General features: G+C 37.5%; 2 protein-coding genes across 2 annotated transcripts; both read left to right on the plus strand.

Annotated features, from left to right (window-relative positions):
* The first annotated feature begins 2938 nt into the window (after positions 1-2938).
* Positions 2939-3880, plus strand: LOC125397437 (olfactory receptor 9I1-like). The gene has a single exon (XM_048429843.3). The coding sequence runs from the start codon at positions 2939-2941 to the stop codon at positions 3878-3880; it is 942 nt and encodes a 313-aa protein (XP_048285800.3).
* Positions 3881-10401: 6521 nt separating this feature from the next.
* LOC125397443 (olfactory receptor 9Q1-like) lies at positions 10402-11337 on the plus strand. The gene has a single exon (XM_048429850.3). The coding sequence runs from the start codon at positions 10402-10404 to the stop codon at positions 11335-11337; it is 936 nt and encodes a 311-aa protein (XP_048285807.2).
* The last annotated feature ends 653 nt before the right edge of the window (positions 11338-11990 follow it).

Raw genomic sequence — 11990 nt, forward strand, 5'->3', positions numbered from 1 at the left:
GGATATAGCAAAACATTGTCAGAGGTAGTTGTATTGATATATTTCTTTAGCATAACAGCAGTATTTGGTTTTCCTCTAGCTCCATATCCTGTCTGATCTTGGGTTCTTAACTAGTGTCAGGCTTGAGTTCCATTTCATGGACTAGGTCTTAAATCATTTAAGCTAGTGATTGATTACTACCACAACTTTTGTGCCTCTATTGCATCGATATATTTTATAGGTAAATCACCACTGTAAATCAAAGAGTTTGCAGCTGCATTGGTGCTTACCTTCTCCTATGGTAGGATGCAGAGTACCTTCCAGTACCATAAACACCAGCTAGTAAGGTTTAAAGCTCTAGGTAGACACCAGATAGACTTCTCTGTGTTCAACAGGTTATGTTGGTGTTGTCTTTGGCAATAGGGGTTTATAGGCCTTACCATCAGTATGTGGAGAACAACCAATTGTCAAAATTATGGGTCTTGGTGGGTTATGGGGCTCCTTTATTCAACAACTCAAGATTTAACACATTACTGGCATGGGATGTTTCATTTGATGGCAAGAAATGTCAAAGTAGGGCTCCCATATTATTTGTTGACTCAATTTATATTTCTATCGTGTATGTACATCTTTTAAGAAGCTTCCAGGACAGCAAGTTTCTATATGTTCCCTCAATGGTCCTTAGTTTTATTTTTTCCATTCCATATTCTGTCTCTTACCCTTCTCTTTTCTCCACTCTTCATTTAATCATCCTGTTCCAGTCCTTGACCCCTTTTCATGCATATCTACAGCAAATAAAAAGAGACATTCCATAGACTGGAGAAAAGCTTTGCTAAGTCTAAAGATCATAGGGAATTCATATCTAGAGTTTAAAAAGATCCCCAACTATTAAACACTCAAAACTGTCATCCAATCAATAAAAATGGCAATGACAGAACAAGAAATTCTCAAAAGAAGAAATACAAAGAGTCAATATATATATGAAAAAGTTCAATATTCTTAGCCATCACAGAAGTACAAATTAAAACAAACTAAATTCAGATTCCATCTTACCTGAAAAGAATGGCTATAATTAGGGAAATAAATGATAGTGAGGCTTGGAAGCATTGGTTTACATTCTCATTATTCTGGAGAGTGAGACAAGAGGATAATAATCCAAGGTCTTCTTTACTTGCAAAGTGAGCTCAAGATCAGTCTGGGCATTTAATGAGACTATTTAAAAACTAAAAAAGGAAGTAAAAATGAGGATTAGGTTATAATTCAGTGGAAAAGAAAAAAACTTGTTTAACATGCATGTGACCCTAGATTGAGTTCTCCCTGATGAATTGTTCCTGTTATGAGTATGAAATGTCCATCTCCATCTCTTCTGATTGATTTTAGTTTGAAGTCGATTTTGTTAGATATTAGAATGGCCACACCCGCTTGTTTCTTAGGTCCATTTGCTTGGAAAACCTTTTCCCAACCCTTTACTCTGAGTAGGTGTCTGTCTTTGTGGTTGAGGTGTGTTTCTTGTAGACAGCAGAATGTTGGATCCTGTTTTCGTATCCAATCTCTAAGTCTGTGCCTCTTTATAGGTGAGTTGAGACCATTGATATTAAGTGATATTAATGACCAGTGATCGATGACTCCGGTCATTTTTTTGGGTAGTAGCGTGTATGTGTTTTCCTTCTTTGAGTTGTGCTTGTGGAGGGTCGCTAAATGTCTGAGTTAATGTAGACTGTGTTGGGAATGTTGGATTCCTTGGGTTGTGATTTTCCTTCTAGTATTCTCTGTAAGGCTGGATTAGTAGCTACGTATTGTTTAAATTTGTTTTTATCCTGGAATATTTTGTTTTCTCCGTTGATAGTGAACAATAGCTTGGCTGGGTAAAGTAGTCTGGGTTTGCATCCATTGTCTCTTAGTTTCTGCAGTACCTCTATCCAGGACCTTCTGGCTTTCATGGTTTCCATAGAGAAGTCTGGTGTAAGTCTGATAGGTTTACCTTTATAAGTTACTTGACCTTTTTCCTTTGCAGCTTTCAATATCCTTTCTTTAGTCTGAATGCTTTGTGTTTTGATTACTATATGACGAGGGGATGTTTTTTTCTGATCCAGTCTATTCGGTGTTCTGTATGCTTCTTGAACCTTCATAGGAATATCGTTCTTTAGGATGGGAAAGTTTTCTTCTATAATTTTGTTGAGTATATTTTCTGGTTCTCATTAAACAACAACAACAGTAACAAAACACTAAAACATTACTGGTGAGGGTCTGAGGAAAGAGAAGCTTTAACACTATTGTTTGAAATGTAAACTGGCCTGGTCACTATGGAAACCATCCCAACACCTTATTAAAACACTAGCACTAGAACTGTATTACCAAACTACACTACTTCTGAATATGTATCCAAAAAGATTCATGACAGCATGCCACAGAGACAGTTAAATACCGGTATTTATTGCTGCCACAATCACAATAGCCTAGATGTCCATCAACAGGTAAGTAAATATGGAACATATGAGAGATATATACACTAGTGTTTTATTCAGCTATAAAGAGCAAACTTAAGCCATTTGCATGAGTACTGGTTGACATTCTTGTTTAGAAAGATTAATTAACGTGTTCAAATTGTGAAAGGATTTTAAACCTATACGATTCCATGTATTTCTGAGAAACTTCTTTTTGGCTGAACATGAAATCACTGCAAAACTGAGTGCTAAGTCTCAACTTGCCTGTTTCCAATTAAGAATTATTGTGGGGATGCCTATATCTCTTAATCTCTATGTTATTCTTCTCTCAAAAGTAGAATTAATACAACGTTATGTACTTTACAGGATTTATAAACCAAGTGAAACCAAACTTGTTAAGTGTTTTCAAATAAGGGTTATTATAGAGAACCAAGCAGGTTATAGTTACTCCAAGTAACTTTCAGTGATATCTTATTATTAACTGTTCTTTTATTTCCCCAGGTGATATTTTCTTTATGGCAGACAATGGCACCAGGGTGACAGAATTTATTCTGATGGGGTTCCAGCTTCAGGCAGAGTTGCAGCTAGGTCTCTTCTTCATGTTTCTGGCTTTTTACCTCATCACCATGGGAGGAAACCTGGGTATGATCATGCTAATTCAGAGTGACCCTCGGCTTCAAACACCCATGTACTTCTTCCTCAGCCATCTGTCCTTCCTGGATATTTGCTACTCATCTGTTATTGTGCCTCAGCTGCTGGAGACCTTGGGAGCTCATAAGATGGTCATCACTTATGAGCGCTGTGCCGCCCAGTTCTTCTTCTTCACCTGGTATGCTAGTACTGAGTGCTTCCTTTTGGCTGTCATGGCCTATGACCGCTATGTGGCTGTGTGTTCTCCTCTCCTCTATGCCATGGCCATGACACCACAGACTCGCCTGGGGCTGGTTGCTGCAGCATACTCTGGTGCAATGGTAAATACTGTTGTCCGAACTGGGTGTACCTTTTCCATTTCCTTTTGTAAATCTAACCAGGTTGACTTCTTCTTTTGTGACCTCCCACCCCTGCTAAAGCTTGCCTGTAGTGAGACCAAGTCACGAGAGCAGGTAATCTTTCTTTTGGCTTTCTTGGTCATCACAACTAGTATTTCAGTGATTCTTATATCCTACCTATTCATTATTTGGGCTATTCTGAAGATTCGTACAGCAGGGGCCAAAGCCAAGACCTTCTCCACATGTGCATCTCACATGACTGCAGTGGCTCTGTTTTTTGGAACACTTATATTCATGTACTTGAAAGGTAACATGGGAAAATCACTCTGGGAAGACAAGATTGTGTCTGTATTCTATACTGTGGTGATCCCTATGCTGAACCCTATTATCTATAGCCTGAGAAACAAGGAAGTGAAGGAGGCTCTGAAGAAAGCTTTTAAAAGAATGAGGGTTTCCCAAGGCGAGTAAGACTTAATTAAACTCCCTAAGTTCAGAAATTCCTGAGAGTCCTCTGGGCCTATGTTTTGACTTCTTAATATATGACTCTGCTCTCATAGTTGCATTTATATATTGAAGCAAAAAATATAAGTTTGGCTTTCAGAACTTTATTAGCTCTGTTATTTTAAGCAAGAAATTCTTTGTATCATTTTATCACACTTGAAATTTTTATTGATGCTATAGAGATGGCACAGTAGTTGATGGTGCATCTTGTTCATGCAGAGGACTCAAATTCAATGTCAAGTACTGACTTTTATCTACATCTAGATATCCACAGGCTCTTCTGACCTCCACAGACTCTCGTTCTCTCTCTCTCTCTCTCTCTCTCTCTCTCTCTCTCTCTCTCTCTCTATCTATCTCTATCTCTCCCTCATACACACCTATGGTTGCATAATTAAAATAATATTTTTAAGAAGAAATTTTTCTTTTTTGATATGATTGAAAGTCAAAAGATGTTTAGCCCAGATCAAGAGAGACAGAATCAATATCAAGGATGTTTACAAATAGAAATATGTTACAAATTGTGAGCTTTATTTTTCATATCAGTTCTGGGTATTGTTGATATTTCAATAAGCTACTTTATTCTTTCTTTCATGTAAAACTTATTTTTTAAACTCATGATAATCACAAGCAGCAGTGTATTTCTCATGTGATTAAAATAAACTCTTTGGTTATGGATGGTTAAGCAGATATCAGTATTGGACAAAGAGACTGAACCTTCACTCATAAATAATTTAGGTGTTTTTCATGGAGGAATAGAAGTAGCTAAACAAAAGATGACAGAATTGGTGAAACGGAGTTATGATTCAGGAATGCTCAACCTTAATATATTTGCTTATTATCCAAGAGGGCATAAATTCAAGGTGCTGTAAAATAAAGGGAAGAAGCAATGATTGATATTAACTATTAGAAATAGTTTGATCTTGATGTATGGTGGAACTAAAACACACAGATAGCGTTACACTAATTTTTTCGATCACCAAAGGTCAGATGTTCTATTTTTTTTCTCATCACTATTCATGGAAAGATGCTTCAATTAATGCAGGTTATTTTCTATTCTCTAGTGAGAGCCACCACTATCTTCTCTCATCTTCTCTAGGACTTTTACCTTATTATCAGAAAACTGAGAAAGACAAATCTATCACCTTTTAATGTCTTCCATTATGTGATAGTAATATTACTTGGGAATATTCCCATGTAGACTTTGCAGTCTTGTTCACCATTTCATCAATATAGTCTCTACTGTGTAGCAAAGATGATATTTGGCTGGAACATGGGAATAAATAAAATATATAATAAAATTCATAGGGGTTATCCTGAATGGAATTTGAAACATGGGGCATAGTCAAGTATTGTCATGCCAGACCATTAAAGTTTTGGAAAGTGGAAATAAAAAATAATTTAACAAAAAATAAGAATCACGTGTCATTGTTAAATGGTGTAGTAAGACTTTAAGACTTTAACTTAGTCTGGCTAAAAAAAATTGTCCCCAAAGAACTAACATCTAGCAAGAGACCTAAAGAATTACATATGATGTTTTTCTAAGAAGTGGAGACTATATCAGATTGGAATAATTATAAATGCAAAATTCTGTGAAATCTGATACATTGAAGGTAAGCCAAATTACAGAATTCTTAGGGGAAATAGAAGAGGTGAACTCAGGAGAAACAAGGACACAAACCCTTGCAGGTTTGCATAAGGACTTGCAAATTTTATTCCAAGAGCAGGATAGGAAATGATAGTTTCAAATTTTAAAAAACTCCATTTCCTGCAGTTGATTAGGCTGGAAAGGAGGAGACCAATAGTTATGGAAATAGGGGAGCATAGACTCAGCTGTGTAAGAAACAATTGGAATATTCTACTACATGACAGTATATTTCTGTGAAATACAGTATGATGCTTCTCAAGTACATCTTAGGAAAGAGAAAACTAAGAGGCAAAGGACTATGATGTGAGATTAGAACTGATTCTTAGAAAAATGGTAAAGTTGACAAAATATCTGTCTTTGCATTTAACTTGCATTAGGTCTGATCTTTCCTGGGTCTGTAGACTATACCACCTATTAAAACAACTATTTTATTAATCTTCTGGTCTATGATAGGCTGCAATAATGAGCTTAAGAAATCATTCATTATTGGAAAATTTTAAATAAAACACATATACAAAATATTAAACTAAGATTTTCTTTCTTAGTGGTAGTGAGAATTAGTTACCTCACTTTCCTCTCAATTTCTACTTGGTAAGTCAAAACCAATTCTGCTTATCGATGAGTCATTACATGTAATTAATGTATGCTTATGAAAATATCTAAAATGGACAAACAAACAAATAATTTTCCCAGTATTGGGTCCATGCACGATTGCTTCTGGATTACACAAGGCAGATTAAAATAAGGTTTAATGATTGCAAACATTGCTTTTTTAACAATTTAATTTTATTATTTGTATATGAACTTTTGACAGGATGCATATATGGACACCATGTGCATGTAGTTCCCAAAAAGGCCAGAAGAGAGCACTGGATTCCTTGGAACTTGAGTGGTAGATTGTGAGCTGCCATGTGGGTTCGAGGAATCAAATCCTGCTCCTCTATACAAATATCAAGTGTTCTTAACTACTGAGCCATCTGTCTAATCCCCAAGAGACTAACTCATGCATGAAGCATAGCATTTATTGTTCTGTCAGAGATACTTATCAATAAATGAATGAAACTATTGACTATCTAATCTGTATGGAGTTCCATGCAAAGCTCCTTTATTCTTCTTTTTAATGTTCCATTTTTTAAATAAAAATCTTTCACTCACAATTTTATTTTATTATTGCTGTTTGGTCACATTGTGTAACCCAGGTTTGCCTGAAGCTCAAGGTTTTTCTTTTTCAGTCTCCCAGATACTGAACTTGAAATCACATGCCACCCAGTAGGCTCACCCATAACATTAAGAAGTAGAAAACAGTCTATGGTTTTGAAATGGCTTTCTTTTTTTCTTTTCTTTTCTTTTTTCATTCTCAACTTCAGAGTTCCATCAAGGTTGCAGGAGGATACATGAGTTTTGGGGTCGGGAAGGGGCCAGTAGCTTGCAGGATTCGGTGGATGGGAATGGTTATTGAGGCAGCCTACCTGCAGGTAACTCTCCCGCTGGCTAACTTGGGCAGTTAGGGGAAGGGGCCCGGGGTTTTGACCCACTATGGAGGTCCTAGAGAGTGGGATGTTCTGCCTGGGGGCTGGTCAGTCACCTCTTGGTCCTCTCTGTATTGTAGCAAGTTGTGTTTCAGAGTTCCACCAAGATTGCAGAAAGATAGGCGAGTTTGTGTGGCAGGATGGGTCTAGTAGCTTGCAGGATCCAGTGGATGAGGGTGGGTATTGAGGCAGCCTACATGCAGCTGAAATGATAATATTTAGGTAAAAGTATCTTTCTCTTGGTCTTCACACAATTGTCTTTGAAAAAAGTGAAGAAAGTAGACCTGCAAACTGGCTTTTTTAAAGCTGGCAATGACTAGAGGCTGTATTTTTGTACCACTCACAGTGCTTGTGACTACATGCACAAGATCAGCCAAAGAAGAAACCAATCTAAACTCCAGTATAGGTGGAAGAGGGGGTTCATGAAGTGCCACCTAGGCTGAGGTACTGTTGGCAACTGATGGCTACAAGGAAGGGAGAAAAATTTTCTTGTGCTACAGACCCTGACAACTACACATGCATCAATAGATGATCTTAAACCCTTGTACACATAGGCAGACCTAAGTAAAAATCGCTGTATTTAAAAATAAAATGAAAGCAAATGAAGTTTGGAGGGAGAAGTGGTGAGGTACAGGAAAAAGGTTGGAGGGGATGGAATAAGGGATGGATTTACTCAAAAATTATATACACATATAATGTTCTCAAATAATAAAAATGTAAAAATAAAATATTGAGTCAATGAAAAACACAGCACTAATACTTTTAACTATAAAAATTTGCACAATACTCTGTGTGTATTTGTATGTATGATTACATATATATTAATTTGAAAGCATGAGAATAGATATGAGCCAAATTAGCTATATTGTTTATATAAGAGCAGTAGTTGTTGGAAAATGAAGGCCTATCACCCATATTACTCATGATACTATGCCCTTAAAAGAAGTGTGTGCTTGAAGATTTTCTTTTGTTTGTGAAGTATGAGATTTAGGCTTTGGGACCTGCAACTGGGGGGGAACAGCTGTCTGTTTTCCTCTGTGACAGGGAACAGGTGCCTTGTTAAGAATTCACATAGGCGATAGATGCTGCCCCTCAGAGACCATTTTATCCACTGTGTGGAGATCTCAGAGTTTTGTAACCAAAATTAGCATCTTCTCTTAAAGGTGATTGTGTTAGAATTGGAAATGTATAAGAAAAGGCTGTTCTCCAACCTTTGCTGACTGAATCTAATATGTAACTGAACTACACTCAAGACGAAGAATGCATCCTGGTTAGATTTAATAGATTCTGGAAACAACAAAAAATCTTTGGTATGGCAGATGGTTAGAAGGATTTCAAGAATTATTGGAGGAAGAGTCTGTTAAGGCATTATTATGTCCATACTGATTATTATGGCACTTGCATGAGTGCTTGTGTGTGTGTGTGTGTGTGTGTGTGTGTGTGTGTGTGTGTGTGTGTGTATCTTCCTCAGTCTCATAACTAAAAGTACAGGACACCAGCAAAAGTCAGCAAATCTTTTGCAGCTTAGGACAGTATTGCCACTATTATACCCTAGGATACTCTTTACCAGGTAGATGAAATGAAATGATCTTGTTTAGACTAAGAAAAAGTAGTGGATGAAGAGAAAAGAAGGTCAGTGAGTAAAGCCAAACTTGAAGTCAGATGATCACACTAACCAAAACCATTTTTTTATTTACCATTATTCCCAGCACTTTAGTCCAGCACTGATCTAGCTCCCAAAGTTTTATGTTACAATGCTTTTTAACATCTTCCCTGCCCTGATATACTTATATTCAGCCAAATGACAATCAATTCTCTAGCTTCAAAGCCTCTATCATCATTTGAGCTTTTTGACTTGATGGTGGACATTTTTTCTAAGTAACAGGACTTGGAAGGAACCAAGAAATCATGTGAAATCAGCTACATGGTAAGCAGTTCTAGCAAATGTGCAATTTGGTACCTGATGGTGATTAGATCATTTCCTAGCTGTGCTGTCGTGGGCTTGTCGCTTAAGTGTGGTCTTAGTTCTCTCACACACAAAAAGAAGAAATCCATTTATAAATTCCTTGTGAAAATTCAATGAATGAATACATATCATTAAGAGTAGTCTACCAATGTTTTTTATTATTGTCAATATTGTTCTAATTAAAATGTATATTTTTGTGAAAATCAACAATTTATTTCAGTTAAGTAGCACATTTTAAGGTAATAGAGGTATAAAACATAGAAAGAACTTAAGACAATCACTGATATTTTCATCAGTTGTATTGAATTCTCATGTTTAGGACACATTCTGATTTTGCAACTGGAGTTCTAACACAATATTGTTCTCTTTTCAAGGTGTATCACATATTATTTAATAACTTCATTCTATAAAGTGCATTAATCTTTTACTGAGTGATGAACTCCCAAGGGACAATTACTGTCTGGAGAAAGAATAATGAAAGGAGATTTCTTGTAAGGTCTATGATTTGATAAACAATTTGAAGGTAGTGTAAGCACTGGGGAGGACCCTGAGGGCAGGAAATGTGTTCTTTCTAGGCAGAAGTGATATTCTGCCTAAAGCACAGAGACAGACGAGAATGGAGGAGTCATCAGTCTGTGAACAATTCAGTACATCTGGGGAAATTTGGGGAGAGTGAGGTGTCATTATGTGCGTTATAACTGGGAAGTAAATTGGGGACATAAGAAAATAAGTAGGGGAAATAATAGAGATAATCCCAATGTATTAAGGATGCTAATTAATTTTCTGCTCTTAAATGGGTTCCTGACCTAGATTTTTGTCTAATGGGTGAGACATGATCAAAATAAAATCTTGGAAATAACAAGATTTTAATTGATATTAAACTTAAAAGTAGCAATAACTGGTAAAAAGTTACTCTGACTCAGGAATGATGTAGAGCAGTTAGCTCCATGTTGATTTAACCCAGAAAATAGATGAAGAGGGTTGGAAATAGGAGAAGAAGCTGGGACCATCAAGGAGAGGAGGCAAAATCCTGAGATGGTCAACTGCATGGTGGGAAAATGACCACAAATCACTGGATAGGCTCTGCTTGATTTGCAGGGCTCACACAGCTACTTTGCAATATAGATGGGGTAACCCAGTCTCTTGATCTGCATAGGTTCACATGTGTCTTATTTTCTGCTCAGTCTCCTAAGGTGACTATCACAGAACTTCCTTGAAGGAAGGAATTAATATCTGTCCTGTATAAAGTTCCCTCTCAATGTTCAAAGGTGTACACTGTACTTGCAGGTGCATCCTGTGTGCAGCATACTGACTTGCTTTTAATGCTTTCTCAGGTACAACTGGCTTCATGGCCAAGGTGAACCTTACTTTGGTGACAGAGTTCCTCCTAATAGCGTTCACTGAACACCCAGAACGGGGACTCCCTCTCTTCCACCTGTTCTTATTTATCTATCTCTTCACTTTGCTGGGGAACTCAGGCATGATTATTTTAATCCGCATGGATCGCCAACTCCACACCCCTATGTACTTTCTTCTAAGCCACCTCTCTTTCATGGACATCTGCTACTCCTCTGTCACTGTTCCTCAGACAATGACTGTGTTGTTGGAGCACGGGATAGCTATATCCTACGCACGCTGCGAGGCTCAGTTTTTCCTGTTTACTTTCTTTGGCTCCATCGATTGCTACCTCTTGGCTCTCATGGCCTACGACCGCTACGCGGCTGTGTGCCAGCCTCTGCTTTATGCCACCATCATGACACAGAAAGCCCTTCTAAGTTTTGTGGCTGGGGCTTATGTTGCTGGCATCCTCAGTGCCTTGGTGCGGACAGTCTCAGCATTCTCCCTCTCATTTTGTGGAAACAATGAAATCGACTTCATTTTCTGTGACCTTCCTCCTCTGTTAAAGCTGACCTGTGGAGAGAGCTACACACAAGAATTAGTAATCATTGTGTTTGCCATTTTTGTTATCCCTGCTTGTATGGTGGTAATTGTGGTTTCCTACCTGTTCATCATAGTGGCCATTCTGAGGATCCCTTCAGCAGGAAGTAGGGCTAAGACCTTCTCAACATGCGCCTCCCACCTGACTGCAGTACTGCTCTTCTTTGGCACCCTCATCTTCATGTACCTGAGAGATAACTCTGGCCAGGCTTCAGAAAAGGACCGGGTAGTGTCTGTATTCTACACAACAGTAATTCCCATGTTGAATCCCCTCATCTACAGCTTGAGAAACAAGGAAGTGAAGGAAGCACTGAGGAAAGTTCTCAATAGAGTCAAGACTTCCTAACCTCTTCCCACCTTTGGAATTGCTGAGAGTAATCAGTTTTCTACCGCCAGCACTTTAAGATTTCCTTATTTATATTATTCCCAATTTTAAAGTGGATATCAAGATGCAGGGTTTATAAAAAGTGAGAATGTTTAGCTTCAGGTAGAGGCAAGAAGAATTGTAAAAGTCAGCTGAAGAGATCTGAGTGTGGAGCATGGCACCCAGGATATGTACAATTTGACAGGTCTCACTGGTTTGTGATGATTGAACAAGACTGTAGTTTTTGCAAAACTTTCCATAAAAAGAAAATGTTAAAAATATTATTTAATAAACATTATATTCATTAAATTCTGTTAATGTTAATATTTTTCTATATTAATATCTGGGTCTTAGATTCGATTCCAGTGGTCAACATCTCTGTTTTTGTGCCAGTACCAAGCAGTTTTCATTATTGTAGCTCTGTACTAGAGTTTGAAGTAAGGGATGGTAATGCCTCTGGAAATACTTTTATTGTATAGGATTGTTTTGCTATCCTGGGTTTTTTGTTTTTCCATATAAAGTTGATTATTCTCTCAAGGTCTGTGAAGAATTTTGTTGGGATTTTTATGGGGATTGCATTGAATCCATAGATTGCTTTTGGTAGAATTGCCATTTTTACTATGCTGATCCTCCCA

Source organism: Myodes glareolus, chromosome 7, assembly GCF_982192425.1.
Source record: "Myodes glareolus chromosome 7, mMyoGla1.1, whole genome shotgun sequence".
Taxonomy (NCBI): domain Eukaryota; kingdom Metazoa; phylum Chordata; class Mammalia; order Rodentia; family Cricetidae; genus Myodes; species Myodes glareolus.